Genomic DNA, 20,260 nt, shown 5'->3' with positions numbered 1-20,260 from the left:
CTTCCTGTTGAATTTATTTTTCAGTTATCTCTTTTTAATTATGACAGTGTTTTTTTTTTTTTTTTTTTTTTTTTTTTTTTTTTTTTATTTACCTGGGCTTTCTTTTAACTCACACCAAGAGATCACATGTATCCAAATACCACATCCATATATTTTTTGAGGGTCATTGTTATACTTTTGGTTCTGTAATGACTGTCCCATTAGTATGGCTTCTTTGCATTCATTTATTATATACATTTTATAAATTAAATTGCTGTAATTATTTTGTACTAATACTGATATGCTTGAAAAGATAGTTGATATAAATGAATGCATTTTAATAATTCCTAAATCAATAGAATTGAAATTTTATAGTGTAAATAGTAAATTCATGCAACATTTAAAATATTTTTCAAATATATTTTCTTTAAGCACGTAGAAAATCCAATTGTGTAAAAGAGGTTGAAAAACTGCAAGAGAAACGTGAAAAAAGAAGGTTACAGCAGCAGGAACTTAGAGAAAAAAGAGCTCAGGTTAGTATTTTTAGCTCAGATGGAAAATGTATATAGGAAAAGAAGTTGTTTGCACAGTTATGTGTTTATTTTCAATCTTCAAAAATTTTTATAAACTATAATAATCCTGAAATTAAATGCTTTCATCCTGTATGTGGTTTCAATAAGTATTTTGGCACATGGTTGCATTGCTTTAATAACTATTTCTTTAGTCAGTTTCCCCCCTCTTTTCTTTCCTACAGAAACAATTGCTTACAATTGCTTAGCATTCTGTGTATTATTTAAAAATGAAGTCCTGATCATAGCTATTGCTTAGGGAAAATATATTGATGAAAATAATCAAATATTTGGCATTTAGATAGGGCTGTTATTCTACAGGAGGCATTAATAAAATCATAGAATGGTTAAGGTTGGAAAAGGCCTTTAAGATCACTAAGTCTAACCATCAACCTAGCACCACTGTGTTCACCACTAAACCATGCCCCCAAGTGCCACATCCACATGCTTTTTGAACACTTCCAGGGATGGTGATTATAACACTTCCCTGGGGAGCATATTCCAATGCTTGACAACCCTTTCCGTGAAAAAACGTTTTGAGGCCATTTCCTCTTGTCCTGTCACTTGTTACTTGGGAGAAGAGTCCAACGCCCACCTCACCACAACCTCCTGTCAGGGAATTGTAGGGAGCAGTAAGGTCCCCTGAGCCTTCTTTTCTCCACACTGAGCTCCCCCTCCAGCTCCCTCCTCTGCTCCTCATTAGACTTTTGCTCTACACCCTTCCCCATCTCTGTTGCCCTTCTCTGGACACACTCCAGCACCTCAATGTCTTTCTTGTGAGGAGCCCAAAACTGAACACAGGATTCCAAGTGCAGCCTCACCAATGCCAAGTACAGGGGGATTGTCACTGCCCTGGTCCTCCTGGACACACTATTGCTGAGACAAGCCAGGATGCCATTGTCTTTCTTGGCCATGTGGGCACATGCTGGTTCATGTTCAGTTGCTGTTGACCAGCAGCCCCAGGTCCTTTTCACAGAATGGGTAAGGTTAGAAGGGACCACAATGGGGTCTTCTGGTCCAACTTCCCTGTTTAAGCAGGGTCATCTCAAAGCACATTACACAGGATTGCATTCAGGTGGTTCTTGAATATCTCCAGTGAGGGAGACTCCTCAACCACTCTGGGCAATCTGTTCCTGTGCACGGTCACCTGCACAGTAAAGAAGTTCTTCCTCAATGTTCAGATGGAACTTTCTGTGCATCAGTTTCTCCCCATTGCATCTTGTCCTACTGCTTGGCACCACCGAGAAGAGCCTGACTCCAGGCTCTTGGCACCCACCCTTTAGATATCTATATACATTGATGAGGTCCCCTCTCAGTCATCTCTTTTTGAGGCAGAACAGGACAAACTGTCTCAGCCTTTCATTGTAAAAGAGGTTATCCAGACCCTTGATCAACTTAGTAGCTCTCTGCTGGACCTACTCCAGGATCTCCATGTCCCTCTTGTACTTAGGAGCCCAGAACTGGACACAGCACTCCAGATGTGGCCTCATTAGGGCTGATGACAGCAAGCTCAGTGCTGTGGTTGGTACACCTGAAGGACTGGATGTCATCCATAGGGATCTGGACAAGCTCAAGAAGTGGGCGCATGGGAATCTCATGAGGTTTAACAAGACCAAGTGCAAGGTGCTGCACCTGGGTTGAGGCAACCTCCAGTATCAATCCAGGCTGGGGGCTGGACTGATTGAGAGCAGTCCTGATGAGAAGGACTTGGGAGATGCTGGTGGATGAGAGGTTGGACACAAGCTAACAATGTGTGCTGGCAGCCCAGAAAGCCAACCATATCCTGGTCTGCATCAGAAGCATGGCCAGCAGGTTGAGGGAGGTGATTCTGCCCCTCTGCTCTGGTGAGACCCCACCTTGAGTACTGCATCCAACTCTGGGGTCCCCAGAACAGGAAAGACATTGACCTGTTGGAACAAGTCCAGAGGAGCCCACCAAGTTGATTAGAAGAACTGAGCACCTCTCCTATGAGGAAATGCTGAGAGAATTTGGTTTGTTCAGATTGGAGAGGTCTCTGGGGTGAGCTAATCGTGGCCTTCCAGTACCTGAAGGGCACATACAAGAAAAATGGAGAGGCACTTTTTATAGGAGCATGGAGTGACAGGACAAGGGGGAATGGCTTCAAACTGAGAGTAGGTTTAGATTAGATATTAGGAAGAAATTCTTGACTGTGAGGGTGGTGAGGCACTGGAACAGGTTGCCCAGAGGACTTGTGGATGCCCCATCTCTGAAAGTGTTCAAGGCCAGGCTGGATGGAGCTCTGATCAACCTGGTCTAGTAAAAGGTGTCTCTATCCATGGCAGGGGGCTTGGAACTCGATGACCTTTAAGGTCCCTTTCAACCCATGCCATTTTATGATTCTATGAGTAGAGAGGCAGGATCACCTCCCTTGACCTGATGGAAATGTTCTTCCTAGTGCACCTCAGGATACCATTGACATCCTTGGCCACAAGGGCACTGCTGGCTCATGGACAGTTTGTTGTCCACCAGGACCCCCAGGTCCTTCTCCACAGAGCTGCTTTACAGCAGATCAGCCACAGACTGTGCTGATGTCCAGGGTTATTCCTCCCCAGGTGCAGGACCCTGCATTTGCCCTTGTTGAATTTCGGATGGTTCCTGTCTGCCCATTTCTCCAACCTGTCAAGGTCCTTCTGAAGGGCTGCACAGCACTGTAGGGTATTGGCCACTCCTCCCAGCTTTGAGGCATCAATGAACTTGCTGAGGAAGCAAACAATACTTGGTCCAGTATTGAACCTTGGGGGACACCACCAATGAAAGGCTTCCAACTGGACCCTGTGCCACTGATCATGACCCTCTGGGATCTACTGTTCAGCCAGTTCTCAACCAACTTCACTGTCCACTCATCCAGTCCACACTTCCTGAGTTTGCCTATGAGTATGTTGTGAGAGACAGTGTTGAAAGCCTTGCTGAAGTCCAAGTGGACAATATCCATTGCTTTCTTCTCATCTATCCAGGTAGTTGTTTCATCTTAGAAGGTAATCAGGCTGGTCAAAGATGATTTCCTTTTAGTGAATCCATGCTGACTGCTTATGACTTTCTTGTTCTCCCTGTGGATAGAGATGGACTACAGAATGAGGCACTCCACCTTTCCAGGGACTGAGGTGAGACTGACTGGCCAGTAATTCCCTGGGTCTTCCTTCTTGCCCTTTTTGAAGACCAGGATGACATTTACTTTCTTCCAGTCCTCAGGCACCTCTCCTGATCTCCACAACCTTTCAAAGATGATCATGAGCGGCCTCCCTATGATGTCTGCCAGTGCTTTCAGCACTTCTGGATGCATCCCCTCAGGTCCCACAGACTTTTGGGGGTCCAGTTTGCTTAGGTGTTCTCTGACTCAATCCTCCTTGACCAAGGGAATGTCTTCTTCCCACCATTCCTTTACCCTGGTCTCTTGGGTCAGAGATCCCTGAGGGCTGGTCTTATTGGTGAAGACTGATGCAAAAAAGGCATTCAGTACCTCTGCCTTCTCTGTGTCCCCTGTTACCAGGGTCCCCGTTCATTTAGGAACAGGCCCACATTATCCTTTGTTTTCCTTCTGTTATTGATGTGTTTGAAAAAGCCCTTTTTTGTTATTCTAGACATCTTTGGCCAGAGTTAATTCCAGATGGGCCTTGGCCTTCCTCATCTCATTTCTACTTACTCTTGACAACCTCTCTCTATTAATTCCAAGTGGCATTACCCTGCTTCTACCTCCTGTGTGTTTCCTGCTTTTGCATGAGTAATGACAGGAGTTCTTCATTCATCCAGACAGGTCTTTTGCCCCCTATGCCTGATTTCTTGCTCATCATTGGGATGCATTTTTCTTGAGCAATCCTTGAATATCAACCAAATCTCTTGGACCCCTCTTCCCTGCAGGGTCTGTTTCCATGGGATTCTTGCAAAAAGATCCATGAAGAGGCTAAAGTTAGCTCTCCTGAGGTCCAGGGTTGTAGTCTTACATGCTGGCCTGCTTCCTCTTTGCCCAGTACTGAACTTCACAATCTCATGGTCACTAGAGCAAAAGCTGCCCCCAACCTTCACATCTCCAACAAGACCTTCCCTGTTTGTTAGCATAACATTTCCACTAGGCAGCTTTCCAGCCACTCTTCCCCAAGCCTGACCCCCTGCTGCATGGGGTTAATTATAGCATTGATAAATTGTTCTTTATGATATTTGATGCTTTATAGATCCTTTAGATTCATGTTTGATTAGTGAATTTTTCTTTTTCCTTTACACCTGTCTATGCATTTATAAATTAGCTTTGAATGATGCAAACAGTTTTCCAGTAAGTTGTTATAAACTTTTGTGAAAGAAATGAAGTCGTTAGTTTTACTGAGTTTGTATGGCCAGGTTTTGGTAGCAGGGGGACTACAGGGGTGACTTCTGAGAGAAGCTGTTAGAAGCTTTCTCCATGTCTGGCAGACACAATCCCTGGCAGCTCCAAGACAGATGGGCTGCTAGCCAAGGCTGGGCCAATTAGAAGTGGTGGTAAGGCCTCTGTGATAACAGATTTAAGAGGAAAAAAAAAAAAAAAAAAAAAAAAAAGTTGCAATTGCAGCCAGAAAAGAGCGGGGTGAGAACGTGTGAGAGGAACAACTCTGCAGACACCAAGGTCAGTGTAGAAGGAGGGGGGGAAGCTGATCTGGGCACTGGAGCTGAGATTCCTCTGCAGCCCATAGTGAAGACCATGGTGAAGGAGGCTGTGCCTCTGCAACCCATGGAGGTCCACGGGGATGCAGAGATCCACCTGCAGCCCATGAAGGAGATCCATGCTAGAGGAGGTGGACACCTAGTAGGAGGCTGTGAACCCATGGGATGCCTGTGTTGGAGCAGGCTCCTGGATGGACTTGTGAGCCCATGGGGGACCCATGCTTGTAGCAGCCTGTCCCTGAAGGACTGCAACCTGTGGAAGAGTGACCCATGCTGCAGCAAAATGGGGAAGACTGTTGCCCATGGGATGGACTCGGGTTGCAGGAGTTCACAGATAACTGTTGCCTGTGAGGTGGACTCATGTTGAATAAGTTCATGGAGAACTGTCTCGCATGGGAGAGAGACCACAGTGGAGCAGAGGAAGGACTCCTCTCCTTGAGCAGCTGCAGAAACAACATGATTAACTGACCATAACCCCCATTCCCTGTCTCCCTGTGCCACTGGGGGAAGGACGTAGAGCTGGGAAGGAGGGAGGGGTGGGAGGAAGTTGTTTATAAGGTCTTATTTTTCTTCTTAATATTCTGCTCTGATTTTGTTAGTAATAAATTCAATTAATATCTCTAATTTGAGCCTGTTTTGCCCATAACGGTATTTGATGAGTGATCTCTCCCAGTGCTTATCTCAACCCATGAACTTTTTCTTATATTTTCTTTCCCCTCTCCAGCTGTGGAGGGGAGTGATAGAGCAGCTTTGGTGGGCACCTGGCATCCATCCAAAGTCAACCCACTACATTAATCCTTTGAGAAACTCTATTAATATTAAATTACTTGCTTTCATAGAAGTGTAAAAGCTTTAGCAAAACTAGTAGCGTAATCTTGTTGGCAGCCTGTATGTGTATATGTTAGTCTCTCCAAAGAGATACTCCTGTGGTGAGCTGACTCTGGCCAGATGCCAGGTGCCCAACAAAGCTGTTCTATCACTCCCCTCCACAGCCGGAGAGTGGAGGGAAAATATAACAAAAAAGGCTCATGGATTGAGATAAGGGCAAGGAGAGATCACTCACTGATTACCATCACAGGCAAAACAGGCTCGAGTTGGGGATATTAATTGAATTTACTACCAGACAGAGTAGGATAATGAGAAACAAAACAAATCCTACAAACCCCTTTCCCCCTACCCTCCCTCATTCCCAGGCTCAACTTTATTTTCAGTTCTCTACCTCCTTCCCCCAGTGACACAGGGAGACAGGAATTGGGAGTTATGGTCAGTTCATCACATGTTGTTTCTGCTTCTGCTTCCTTCTCAGAGACAGGTCTCCTCCTCCTTCTCCAGCGTGGGGTCCCTCCTATGGGAGACAGTCCTCCTCAAACTTCTCCAACTTAAGTCCTTCCCACAGGCTACAGTCCTTCACAAACTGCTCCAATGTGGGTCCCTTTCTACAGGGTGCAGTCCTTCAGGAACAGGCTGCTCCAGCATGCATCCCCCACAGGGTCACAAGTCCTGTCAGCAAACCTGCTGCAGCATGGGCTTCACAGGGCCACAGGGTCTGCCAGGAGCTGACTCCAATGTGGGCTTTAGACAGGGTCACAGCCTCCTTTGGGCATCCACCTGCTCCGTAGTGGGTCTTTTCCATGGACCATGGGTGGACCTCTGCTCCCCTTGGACCTCCATGGGCTGCAGGGGCACAGATGTCTCACCATGGTCTTCACCAAGGGCTGCAGGGGAATCTCAGCTCTGGCACCTGGAGCACCTCCTCCCCCTCCTTCTCCCCTGACCTTGGTGTCTGCAGAGCTGATCCTTTCATATTCTCACTCTGCTCTTCTCTGGCCCCAAGTACTTCCACGCAATAATTTTTTCCCCTTTTTAAATATGTTATTACAGAGGCATTACCACCATCGCTGATGGGTTCAGCCATTGCTGGTGGTAAGTCTGTCTTGGAGCTGGCTGGCATTGGCTCCATTGGACACAGGGGAAGCCTCTTGCAGCTTCTCACAGAAACAACCTCTGTAGCCCAACCTCTACCTGCAACCTGGCCATGAAAATCGAATACAACTACAAATCTGCTAGTGACATGAGAAATGCCATCACAAATTCAGGCAATTTACTTCATGGTTTAATGATTTTTCTAAGTTGACCTAAAATCACTTATATTGAATTCTTGTTCTATAATTTCCATTCACTTAAACAAATGCAAAGCATTACTATGGCTTTATGTGTGAGGAGCAAATAATTGGAGCAAATAATTTATTCTTTGATGTGGTGCTACAGCTTAAATTTTCTTTTTATCACTTCTGTGACAACGCTTTTCATCCATCATTTGCATATTCTGTTGTTGTTTTGAAATGCATCAAAAATAAGCCAAGCACTGGCCTCTGGTGGGCAAGACCTTTAAACAGAGTTTGAAGAATATTAGGCAAATACCTTTTCCATAATAAGCAATATCCCTTTCTGAATGTTAGAAGGAAAAATTTCAGCAGGAATACATTTATTAATTACTTACTAAATAGTTTTTAGTTCGCTGTAGTCAGCATGAACAACTTAAAGGTGCAGTCAACTTCTGATTACCAGGGCACAGTTTTGTCTGAAGTGTGAATCAGCTGTGTTACAGGTGTAGAGACATGAGCTGGCTCCATTTCATCTTATTAACCCCACTGTATTACTTTCTGAAAGCGCCTATCATCAGATATGATCCAGAAGGAGTTTTAGCTCATTTGTGGGAAACCATGCAAAGTTTAATAAGGTCTAAGCACCAGAGCTGGCATGCATGTGTCATGGTTTCACATTCGCCAAATTTCGTTTACCGACTGGGAGATAGGATTTTGGGAGAAAAAAGCGAAACAGGCACAACTTGAAAGTAAAAACAGATTTTATTAGCATACACTAAAGAAAGAGAGAGAGAAAAAAATGAGACATTCAAACACCTTCCCCCCCCCCCCCAATTGTTTATTTTTTCACACACTACAGAGAGAAAACTATGATTTTCAGTCAGTTGCCACCATTTAAACATGATCCTACATCACCTTGGGAGAGAAGCCTCTCTAGAGTTTATGGAGAACACGCCACAAAAATGGTCTGGTGGCTTTCAATGCCACAAATCTGCAACCACCCAGAATTTTTGCAGATTCTGTGCAGTCTCACCCATATAACAGTTTCCCAAGCTGCTTATGGGCCTCCGCATGTTTGGAGTATCATTTTAAGAATACTTTTCTAGTACAAAACAAGGATTCTCTTCTTCTATCTCTAAAATCACCTCTATCTCAAAAGAAATAGAGACCTCCTTATTCTTTCCCAGGAGCCGAGGACATATTCTATTGAAAATTCTCAATTAAATCTCATGTATATCAATACACACAACCCTTTGGCTAGAAATTGCATTCCCCCAGGCAGCATTATGATATTACAAAAACAGTCCATTTCCCCATAATTCATATCTAGAGAAGTCCGGTCAAAAATGTCCACTTCCTCCATCCCATCTTCCAATAGTCTTTCTCAGTTCTTTCACTGACTTTGTCTCAATGCTGTCTCTCTACATTCAAATCATTCTGTCTTCCATGGAGGAGGGAAAAGGGTTAATGTCTTTGCCCAGAGTCATTTTTTTTTTCCTCTCCTGCTGACTCCCGGAACTTCAAGGCCGCTGGTGATGGTAGGAGGAGGAAGGGGGAGAGGGAGCATGCTCAGGAACGCTGATGGACGAACCCTCCTCCACCCCGGTCAGATCTAAAGCAACTCAAACTTGGATCAGCTCCCTGGAGCTCTGGAGGAAGTTTCTCAAAAGTCTCTACTCCCTTGGACCAAAGGCTCTGGCATCCAAGCCAAGAGCCCAGCTGCTGCAGCCCTTGGTGCAGGGCCAGCACTGCTGATCTGCAATCCTCCTCCTCTCCCCATTGGAGGAACCAGGGGAGAGAGGGGATGCTGCTGGCTCGGCCGCTCTCCCACAGGCAGGGCCCCTCCACCAAGGCCTGGCAGGGCCTGGCCCCAGGGGGTCCAGCTTGAACTTCTGACTTACAAGGTGATGTTAGCTCCTTGACAGCCAGAAAAGAAAAAAAAGACAAGTCACTTGGGGCTTTTGATTTAAGACTGCGTCTCCAGAGGCGTACATAACACTTATTCATCAGCCAAGCTGTCAATCCATGCTATAACTTCCTTAGGAAAAAAAACCCTTTCACATTCATGTTAAACCACCACAGCAGCATGTTCTGAAATGGGGTAAAAACTGATAGTTGCAGGGAGAACTGACAGGAAGTGTAGCAGCATGGGGATGGATGGTGGTTGCTGCTACCTCTCCCCAAAAATCATCTCTTCTGGAGAAGCCGCTCTGATGGGCACACAGGCAAGGCACTCAAGTCTACACACACACACTCCACAGCTAGCTCAGCGAAGAAAGGCAAGAAGGGTCTCCTGTATAAGGTTCCAGTGAGGTTTATTTTGCAGATGCATGCTGAAGGTTCCAGGAACAAAAAGACCCAGATCAAATGAATGTCCAGGGTTAAGTATGGGGGTCAGGAGCCAATGGTCTGAACACAGGGGCAGTACAAGGGCAGGGCAAAGGGCAATGACCTATAGGGGACATAAGGGCAGACGATCAGCAAAACCACAGCCAAAGGGGGAACAGGGAAAGGAGAAACCTCGAGAACCAGAGACATGTATCAACAATAGAGGTGAGCAAGGCCCACAGGCCAATGGGAAAAGCAAAACTGAGGTAGATAACATAATGCTGCAGAGCACCCTGAGAGAAGCCTTTTTGCTCACCCTAAGCTATGAGGCATTCTTGGAGCCAATGACAGATTCTTCTAGGGCAAAGCCCTAGAAGTTTCCCTTAAAGGCTCAAGGGCCTCCACAAGGAAGAACATTTGAGTGATTCTACAGCAAACCAGCACAGCCCACAGTAGGCTCAGTAGCTCAGGCTTTGCAAGGTTTAGAAGGGCTCTGTGCATGGCCTCTTATATGTCCATTCACTCAGATACTCTTTGTTCCAGGTTTAGGGCAGGAGATCCTGTGTATCTGAATATAGCCTTCTGTGTATAATTTGGATTGATTCTGATTTTTGGAGGGGGGGGTCTAGAATGTTAGAACAATGCATCCAAGTGACTGTAGAAGCTAACTTAGGACCAGCAAGTAGGATCAACCTCCTTTAACCAACTTGGATGCAGCAGGATTTTGTTTAGAGTGGCTGGGGCACCTGCACTGTACTCTGCAGTGTGTTTTGTACCTGTATAATAGAGTGTATCCATTTGTCTGTTGGACCAATTTATCTCAGATTAGGAAGCAATGATTGTATATGTTATCTGTTGTGCAATTGTTCAGCTATGTTTCTTTAATGTGAAGATTCTGGCAGAAAGCAGTAGTCATTTCTTTGTTGAGTAGAATTTTAAGGACTCCTCAATTCAAAAGTATTTTCTAATACATGCCAACCAAAAAAAATGAAATAGAAAGTATATAATTGTTTTGCTTTATGACCAGTAAATTAGCTACGTCAGAATAGAAAAAGGCATTAAACTTTTAGTTGAGACATTTGTGGTGTTTTGGAGAAAAATTAACATTTCAGTTAATGAGTATTTTTTTTACAAATAAATTTAGAAGTTATTGAAATTTGTTCATTTCAGGAAAAAAGTATATTAGAAATTCTGTTGCTTATTTCCCTAGGATGTTGATGCTACAAACCCAAATTATGAAATTATGTGTATGATAAGAGATTTCAGGGGAAGTTTGGATTATAGACCACTGACAACTGCAGATCCTGTAAGTATTTAAGTGATGTGGAAATTTTTTATCCTTCTGAATTTTTCTCTTTGTCTCAAATTTTTTGATGCATGTACCTGGCCTTGAACACTTCCACAGTGGGAGCATCCACAAGTTCTTTGGGCCATCTGTGTCTCACCACCCTCACAGTAAAGAATTTCTTCCTAACATCTAATATAAATCTATCCTAATTTAGTTTAAAACCATTCCCCCTCATCACTATACTCCCTGCTAAAGAGTCCCTCCCCATCTTTCCTGTGGGCTTCCTTTAGGTACTGGAAGGCTGCTATAAGGTTTCCCCAGAGCTATCTCTTCTTCAGGCTGAACACCCTCAGCTCTCCCAGCCTGTCTCCATAGTAGAGGTGCTCCAGCCCCCAATCATCTTCATGGCCTCCTCCAGACTCACTCCAACAGGTCAACATCCTTATCCTGAAAGCCCCAGAGCTGGATGCAGTACCCTAGGTGGGGTCTGACAAGAAGAGAGTAGAAGGGGAGAATGACTTCTCTTGACCTGCAGGTCACACTGCTTTTGATGCAGTCTAGAATGTGATTCACTTTCTGGGCTGTGAGCACATTGCCAGTTCATATTCAGTTTCTCATCCACCAATACCTCAAAGTCCTTCTTGGCAGGCTTCTCTCAATCTACTCATTGCCCAGCCAGTATCCATGTTTGGGATTGCCCTAACCCAGGTGCAGGACCTTGCACTTGGCCTTGTTGGACTTCATGAACTTCACATGGGCCCAACTCTGAAGCCTGTCCACGTCCCTCTGGATGGCATTCCTTCCCTCCAGCAATGTCAACCACACCACACAGCTTGCTGTTGTCAGCAAAATTGCTGAGGGTGCACTCAATTCCACTGTCCATGTCACCAACAAAGATGGTAAACAGTGCTGGTCCCAATACCAACCCCTGAGGAACACGACTCATCGCTGGTCTCCACTTGGACATTGAGCCGTTGACTGTAACTCTTTGAGTGCAACTGACCAGCCAATTCCTTATCCACCAAGCAGTCCATCTGTCAAATCCATGTCTCTCCAGTTTAGAGACTATGATGTGCAGGATAGTGTCAAATGCTTTGCACTAGTCCAGGTAGATAACGACAGCCACTCTTCCCTTATCCACCAATGTTGTAACCCTATTGTAGAAGGCCACCAAGTTTGTCAGGCGCAGGGTCCAGTGGAAGGCCACAAAGATGATGAGGGAACTGGAGCATCTCTTATGGGGAGAGACAATGGGAGCTGGGCCTGTTTAGTCTAGAGAAGACTGAGTGGGGATCTCATTAATGCATATAAATATCTCAAAGGCAAGTGTCAAGAGCAAGGTGCCAGACTCTTTTCAGTGGTGCCCAGTGACAGGATGAGGAGCAATGGCCATAAACTAAAATGCAGAAGTTTCACCTCATCATGAAGAACTTTTTTACAATAAGGATGGCAGAGCACTGGAACAGGCTACCCAGGGAGATCACAGAGTCTTCTCCTCTGGCGACATTCAAAACCTACCTGGACATGTTCCTGTGTAACTTGCTCTGGGTGACCCTGCCTTGGCAGAGCACCAAGGTGACACTGATTGGTTTGTAGCTCCCTGGTCTTCCTTATTTCCCTTTTTGAACATTGGAATTATGTTTCCCCTTTTCCAATCATGGGAACTTCACCAGACTGCTATGATTTCTCAAATATGATGGATAGTGTCTTAGCCACTTGTCTTGGTTTGAAAGACAGGTGTCTGCCAAAGAAGGCAGGAACTTCCCTTGGAATGGAAAATATGACCCCCTTCCCTCTGAATTATTATAACTTTGAAATTAAGGGGCTTTCAGGCAAAGATATGGGAAAAGAAATAACAGTTCTTTACTAGTATGTATATGTTTAACAGGGCAAACAAACAACAACTATGGCAGCAATAACAAAGAAAACCTGAAACCCAATAACAGCCTTCTCTTGGCTGTCAAGCACCTTCCCCTTTGGTGTAGTTACAGTCACAGCTGGCAGGGGCACTGGCAGGCTCCCGGTGGGCAGGGCAGGTGCAATGATTCCTCCGCGGCTGCAGGGGGCGCTCTGGCGTGAGCTCAGCCACCTCTCGCTCACCTGGTAATGGCAGGTGCAGGCAGCAGAGGAGATGGAAAAGTGCTTCCTTTATGTGAGAAACGACTGATCACTTTAAAATTTCAAAGGTTTATTAAACTTCAACAAACACAACAAAGGACTGAATAAGGAAAAAGAGACAGTGCTGGGAACACGGCCAACTGCCAGAGGCTCTACCACAAAAATGGCTGCTCTGCCTTTTATACCCCTGGTGTTGCATCAGCCAACCCTGGCCCTTCCCAATGTCTGCCAGTCAACTCTTCTTTGCCGTCCATTGGTGGAGACCTTGCAACTTGATTGGAGGTGAGGTGTTGTCATGCCAAGCCTCCCCAGCAACAAGCTTTCCCCATGCAAGGGGCACATGTACATGCCCTCCCTCCACGTGTCCCTGACATCCCTAACAACCAAGGATGTCTGGTGGCAACAATCCGGGGGGGGAGAAAAGGGGACTCTGAGGAGAACAGGGTGTCCAAACAACAAACTACAATAACATAACCATACATCAACAAAACTTTTCTTAACATACACACAATATTCATCCCGTAATTGCGAGAGCCAGTCATCATATTAGCCATCTATAGCACTTTACAAACTCACGGGGAGCGGAAGGTGGGTAGTTGGTTCCGGTGCCCCACAGATAGCAAAATGAGCTCTAGCAGAAACTTCGGAAGCAGCAAGCTGGAATAGCAGGGATGAGCAGAGCCTGGAGTGGCAAACAAAATGTAACAAAAAGTCCCCAGCTGTAGCAGGAGCCGTTGGGTGTCCCAACAGACACAGGGTGCTGGTTACAGTGTAGCAAAGAATCCGGAGCAGTGGAAGAAAAAATGGTGGGGCTGGCCAGTGGCGGCCGGGTTCCCGAATGCAGCTGGGAGAGGCTTCTGCAGAGGAGGAGTGGCTCCGGGTCCCAAGTTTTTCCCTGAGTGTGAAAAACGAGTTCCACTCTTTCTGAAAAATTTGTTAGTTTAATAAGAATTAAAATAGACAATTAGGAGACAGAAAAGTGAAATTCTCTCGGCCGAGGGTGCTTGGCACAGGATCTGCCAGTAGCACATCCACCCTTTCGGACTTGTCTCTTTAAGGAGTGCTGTGTTGCATATTCAATAGATTTTAATAAACATTCCTTTGAGTTTGTATCTGTTTCAAGTATTCTCAATCATCTTATCTGGCAGATTTATTTGCAAGTGGCTCCACTCTGTCTCGTAACATGGGTAAAAATCTTTCTCTTGAGGTTGTTATAAATGATAAGAAGCCAATTCAAAATAACAGAATTTATTTAGCAAATTTCTAAAACCAAATTAAAAAGCCACAATAAATTTGGACAACATCGATCGAATGCTGGGTGGGCAGAGTGACAGTAACAACGGTACCATCCAACCTCAACCACACACACTGGGTCTCAGTGTACAGTTTTTATACAGTTTATTTATCCTGAGGCTAAGTCCATTGAAAGTCCAAATATTCATGTATTTCTTTATTTCCAAGCGAGGTTTTGAAAGGGGTTCCCATAAGTATGAAAAGACGTTGATAGTCTTCCTGGATTTCTCCTTTGGGGTGCTGATTTGATCATCCTCCGGATCCCCTATCAAGATTGACATCAGATGTCGAGGAGCTGTGAAGTGGAGGCCCATCCTTGATGAATGGGCCATCTCCAGTCCGGCTATGTCATTTCTGTTGCAAACGTTGTGGTTTCACAGCTTGCACCACAGGTCTTGGAATTTCGGAGATGCCCTGGAGTAGCTTTTTAACAGACCAAATCTTTGATACACGAATTTATCCATTACATTTACCACAAGATTTTTTGCTTATTTTCATTTGGGTAAAAAACCCAGAAAGTTAGCAGTTTTTTATGCAGGGTTACAAGGTGACGACCCCTCCTCATACTTTTTTGGTCTGGTCACTTCAGATGTCACAAAGAAAGAACCCAGTCCTCTTACCACTTATATTATGTCACAATCAGAAAATACACTCATTACTTTTCCAAACTCCATTAACGAAACATAATACAGTACAATTATACATATAGTATTCATTGTAATATTTGCGAAAAGCCAACTTTAGAATATGCATTTATAACACTGAGGCACCCGAGTAGATGGTGAGAGTCCTTTCCAGTCAGATCAGGTGTTAATAAGATCTCAGTGCAATGGCTGCTCTTATGAGCAAAGGCTAACCCACAGTAAGGAAGAAGCAGTACAGGGCTGGACTCGGCAGTGGCAGTGGATTCTCCCCACGCTACGCAACAGTTCGACTGTCCTCCCACGTCGAGAGAGAGAGAGAGAGAGAGAGAGAGAGAGAGCAAGAAGAGATAAGCCCAGACCCTCACTCCCTAGCCAAAATCTTGGGGTATCTCTGCCCTTCCCAAGAGAAAACTCCCCAGGTAAGAGTGTAGCCAGCTGCACCCTTCCCCTCCTCCTCCTCCCAGACACATCTTTTTTTCTCTTAAGTATCGGTAGTTATTGTCTCTTAGCAACAAATGGGAGAAAATTCCCTAAGAGAATGAGAAAAAAAAAAAAAAAAAAAAAAAAAAAAAAAAAAAAAAAAAAAAAAAAAGGAAAAATCATAACCTACAGCACCACTTCCTCAGCCAGTTCCCTCAGGATCTGTGAATGTATCTCATCAGGTCCCAGGGAACTGTGCACCTTCAGGTTCCTTAGATGGTCTCAAACTTGATCTTCTGTGGTGGGTGGGACTTAATTTTCTCAGTCCCTGCCTTTGGATTCTGTGAGTTGGGCAGTGTGACTGGAGCACTTGGCAGTTAAGACCAAGGCAAAAAAGTCATTGAGTACCTAAGATTTCTCCATAGCTCAAGAAGCCAGGTCTCCTGTTTTGCTCTTTGGGGATGTTATAAATAACTATGTAGTTATTGGCTTTCGCTATTATTGGCTTTTGAAAATTATTTTGATATAGTACAGTTTGTAATCTCTTTTAACTGCTTTTGATATAGTATAATTTGTCAGCCTTTTATGGTTAATACCTTAATCCCTATGTACATTGTATATTTTAGTGTGATAAATATATATTATAGTTTAGGCTTTCACAAAATATTAAAATAGAGGCTATGTGCTGTGTATGATAACATTAACTTTTTCAAAAGTAATTGTAGTTGTGAAATAATAGTTAATGCCTTTATTTTTTTAACTAACTAGTGTTATAAATGAATCAGCCAATTTAATAATTAAAGAGAATTTATTAAGTGATCAAAGTATAAGTTTCAGAAAAGCCATAAGCAAAACAGTGCTGAGCCTGGCGATCGACACTGGGTGAACCAAATTCGGACGCTATCCCTCTGAATCATCGTGGTTCACTGCTCCTGCTTTCACAAGGTCCTGTTTTATACATTTTCCGGCTGAGCGGGGTACGGGGGGGGGGGTGTCTTTTTGCTTCTCTCATTGACCTTATCCTTTTAGCATATTCATGTATTTTTCTTTTCTTGCTGCCGGTCTGATGAAAAGTTTCCCAGAATGGGTGAATAATTCATCTCCTTACTGGAATTCTGTTTCGGTATAAACATCTTTGACAACAAATATTATCGTTGATGCGTATCAAATGCATATCGCTGGGGCCTTGTCAGACAAAAAAAATCCTTTGGAATAAACATCTTTGGAGACAGCTTATCCTTGCTTGGTATCTGAATCCCTCTTCCCTTATCACCTGATGTAAATCGCTTTCTCCCATCACTGGCTTTGGTTACATGAATGCTGTAGTTTTTAATTTTTTTGCACAAATTATTTTGCAACATATATTACAATCCCTCCCCTTTTATATTAAGTCATTAATTTGTGCTTTTGGGGTAAGTTTTGATTAGATTTTTTCATTACACACTTTCAATTTCATTCCGCATATTCACAAGACATAACAGTTACATTTCTATTTTATTGATCAGTGCATAAATTAACAACCTTTATAAGATAGATTACTCTAGTTGTTGATACCTTTTATTTGAAGTTTATAATTTTTAATTTTCTACTAAACTTTGTCTATACTACTAGAAGTACTTATTGTATCCTAAAGTTCTAGTCTTACTACGAGGTAGTTTAAGGCTTACAATGGCTTTTTATTAAACAAAATACTGGTAGGAAGCTTCACACATCTTGTATGTCTGCTAAAACTCATCTTTGTAATCATCCCATGACAGTACTTTATACATTTCATATAAATTACTTTTTTCTTTGCTTATCTGGGCTTCAAACCTAGCCAAAACTTCAGCAGCTCTACTTTTTCCATCCCCTTCTCTTAATTTCATTATCCTAGATAACTTGGGAGCTTGGCCAAGTTTTCCTGTAGCTAGTTCAGGGTCCACAGGCATTTCTGCTGTCTGCATACTTTGGACAACAGAATGGATTAAACTGATAAAGCATGGCATTAAACAGGGCAAAAACAGCAATCCAGCTATTGAACATAATATTAAAAACCCCACCTTTTTTCCAACAAGCTCCTTCCCCAAACAATTGATCCCACCATGAAGCTTGGAGGATGGAATTCCATTTCTGGACCAGCACATGTGCTACTTTCTTAATTTCTGTAGCAAGGTTTTTGATAGTTTCTCCATAGTCATCAATTTCTACACAGCATTCAGATTTATTAAACTTTCCATAGACTCCTCCTTCTTCGGCTAACAAATAGTCCAAAGCTATTCGGTTTTGATATACAAATGCTCGCATTTGGGAATGTTGTTTAGCCAATAACTCAAGAGTGTCAGAGATATGATTTGACATGACTTCCACTACAGCCTGGAGTCTTATTAACCGATTTAGTAGGTAAATTGGGGTCCTATATCCCCAGCTCCCATCCTGAGCCTAAGTCACTGGGCCATAATGTGCTATTATCCTCTCCGCAAGCCATTTATCTTCTCCCCATTTTTGATTCCCTCCTGCATTAGGAAATTCAAGCTTTAACTCCCTTTTTTCTCTATTCAGGGTCTCATATAGGGGTGCTCACAACAAATTAATCTCAGACCTTGGTCGCATAAAGAAGGAGGGTGGAATCATTCCTAGAGTACAGGATTCCCTCCACCTGTGGGGTAATTCACTGTAAGTCTTTTCTTCACATATCCAGTATATTCCATTAGGTGCTTTCCATTGGTCATTTACAGCTTCTGATTTTTTCCAAGTAATCCTTTAGGCCTTTTAAGGGTTGGTAAGGGTTAGCTCCAGGGCTTTTATGCCAATGTAACCCAATTTGGTCAATCCATTCACAATCTGCTCCTCTGGTTCGACTCCAATACCTGGTAGGAGTTTCTGGTTGCCAGGCCTTGGTGTTATTATTTGAATTTACTGCTAGAGTGGACATGCAAGGAGTATATCCCACTACTTCAGTATATCTTTTTCCTTCTCTGCTGATACAAACTGTTTCAATTATTCGCTGATCTAAAACCCACCCTTTGGGTCATTTCAATGTCTTAGAAATTTGAGTGTGCTTCCATTTTAGAAGTTGCTCTGGAGATAGACTCTCACCCTTCCATGGGAATTTCTCAGCTGATTTAAGCCCTCCTCAGATCCAACAATTATATAATCCTAATTTTGTAGCAATTTCTTGCCTTAGGTCCACAAAAAGGTTCTTATTTGAGGTGGGTAAGCCCCAATCACTATATTGTTGTTCTAACTGTTCATATTGTTCACTTAGTGTTTTTAACTTTTCTTGCTCCATTATTTTCTTCCTTGCCTGTGACTCCTGTTTCTTTAATTCTTGAGCTATTTGTTTCATCCTACTCTCTGGATCTACCCCCTCTTCATCTCTTGAGAAACAAAAAATTCTGTCATATCGCAAGCATCATCATCATCTTTGAGAAGATTAGTTACTATAGGCTCACCACTGAAAGAAAATCTTTTGTCATATATTAAATTTTCTCCAATGCAATATGTTCTTCCACTGATAGTACACATTTCTAATTGGCTGTGATCATAACATACTGTATTGGCTTGGGAATGTGCCATAAATGTTGATTCCATTCTCTCTCCGATCCATACAGTAGGATTAAATTTGTCACAGGTGGGAATAATAGGATCTAACCCAGCAGCTCATTTGTATAACACATGGGTTAATACTTTCTTCTCTTTTTTCATAGACCCCGCCTCTAACCACCAATCCTTAGATATCGCTCTTGGGTCATAACAGACCAGTTCCCCTTCTGACTGACACATTTTATATCGAGTTCCATTATATGTGCAGTATCCCTTCTCGTTGTCGCTTTTGCAGTCAAAGTGGGTCTGGTATGCCATGTTTTTTGTAGCCACCTGTCCTGTTAGGGTGGTCTTAAAGCACTGACCACAGCCATTGGCTGGGCTCTGCTTCTCAACACTGAGGTGATTCTTGGGGAGCAGACTGGCGGTCTTGCCCATCATTAGACTTAGAACTATCAGAATTCCCCACAGGCGTAGCCCTCTGCCTTTGCCTGCACCCACAGGGTTGCCACCTGTGGCAAGGGAGTCCATCTTCTCAGCAGCAGGGGTATTCTTCAGGGGAACCATAAGTGGAACAAGCCCCATATCTCCTCTTAAAGGCGCCCCACCTTGATAGTTTGACTGCATCGGCACTACAGGGTACTTTGTTTGACCATCGACACTTGATTGCTAGGGCTTGTGCTTTTGAATCCAATTTACCCCTCACTTCCTTTTTGAGCAAGCGATACCGCTCTGGAGAGTCTAATTCCAATACACCCAAGTTAGTAGCGACTACTAAGGAATGGATGGTTAGAGCATGTTCCTCTTCCCAGCACCTTGAACAAAGTCCTTTAGGTTTATATCCTCTCCTACAGTGTATAACCCAAATTTCTTGACAATAACAGCACTCAAAATGTACAGATGGAGAACATTCGCACCCTGGTACCAAACAACTTATCTTATCCCCTTCAGTCATCTAGCATGCCGGTGCAGTTTTATCTTCAAGCTTCCTGGAGGAGAAGTCACTTTTCATTCAGGTGTCTCTTCCTGACATTCAATCTTCTTTACTTGGGAAGCATGCGTCCAGCCCTTTTCAGCAGTTCATATCGCTGTGTCTGTGGTTAGAAGCATGAGGAAAGGACCTTCCCAGTGAGGTGTTAGAGGGACTTCTCTCTAGGTTTTAATCAATACCTCATCTCCCGGTTGTATTTTATATATAGCAAACCCAAAAGGGGTGCTTTGCATTATTAGTCCTTCTTTCTCAGCTCTTGCAGGTTCTTATTTATTGCTATCAAGTAGAGCTGAATTTGGCCATCCTCTAGCCTTGGGTGTCCCACTGGCATCCTATGTTCATATGGCATTCCA

At 43.6% G+C, this 20,260-nt stretch overlaps 1 protein-coding gene and 1 long non-coding RNA gene across 2 annotated transcripts in view; one reads left to right on the top strand and one right to left on the bottom strand.

Annotated features, from left to right (window-relative positions):
• LOC136373324 (kinesin-like protein KIF2A) overlaps positions 1-20,260 on the top strand; it is a 178,589-nt gene that overhangs the window by 87,295 nt on the left and 71,034 nt on the right. Inside the window, 2 exon segments of the mRNA XM_066338219.1 lie at positions 412-512; positions 10,842-10,937. Of these exon segments, the coding sequence (XP_066194316.1) occupies positions 412-512; positions 10,842-10,937 (197 nt within the window).
• The window catches only part of LOC136373345 (uncharacterized), a 253,545-nt gene that overhangs the window by 169,059 nt on the left and 64,226 nt on the right, over positions 1-20,260 (bottom strand). The window lies entirely within an intron of this gene.

Source organism: Sylvia atricapilla, chromosome W (genome assembly GCF_009819655.1).
Source record: "Sylvia atricapilla isolate bSylAtr1 chromosome W, bSylAtr1.pri, whole genome shotgun sequence".
NCBI classification, from domain to species: domain Eukaryota; kingdom Metazoa; phylum Chordata; class Aves; order Passeriformes; family Sylviidae; genus Sylvia; species Sylvia atricapilla.
The sequence above is the reverse complement of the archived record's forward strand: the minus strand, read 5'-3'. Positions and strand labels throughout refer to the sequence as shown.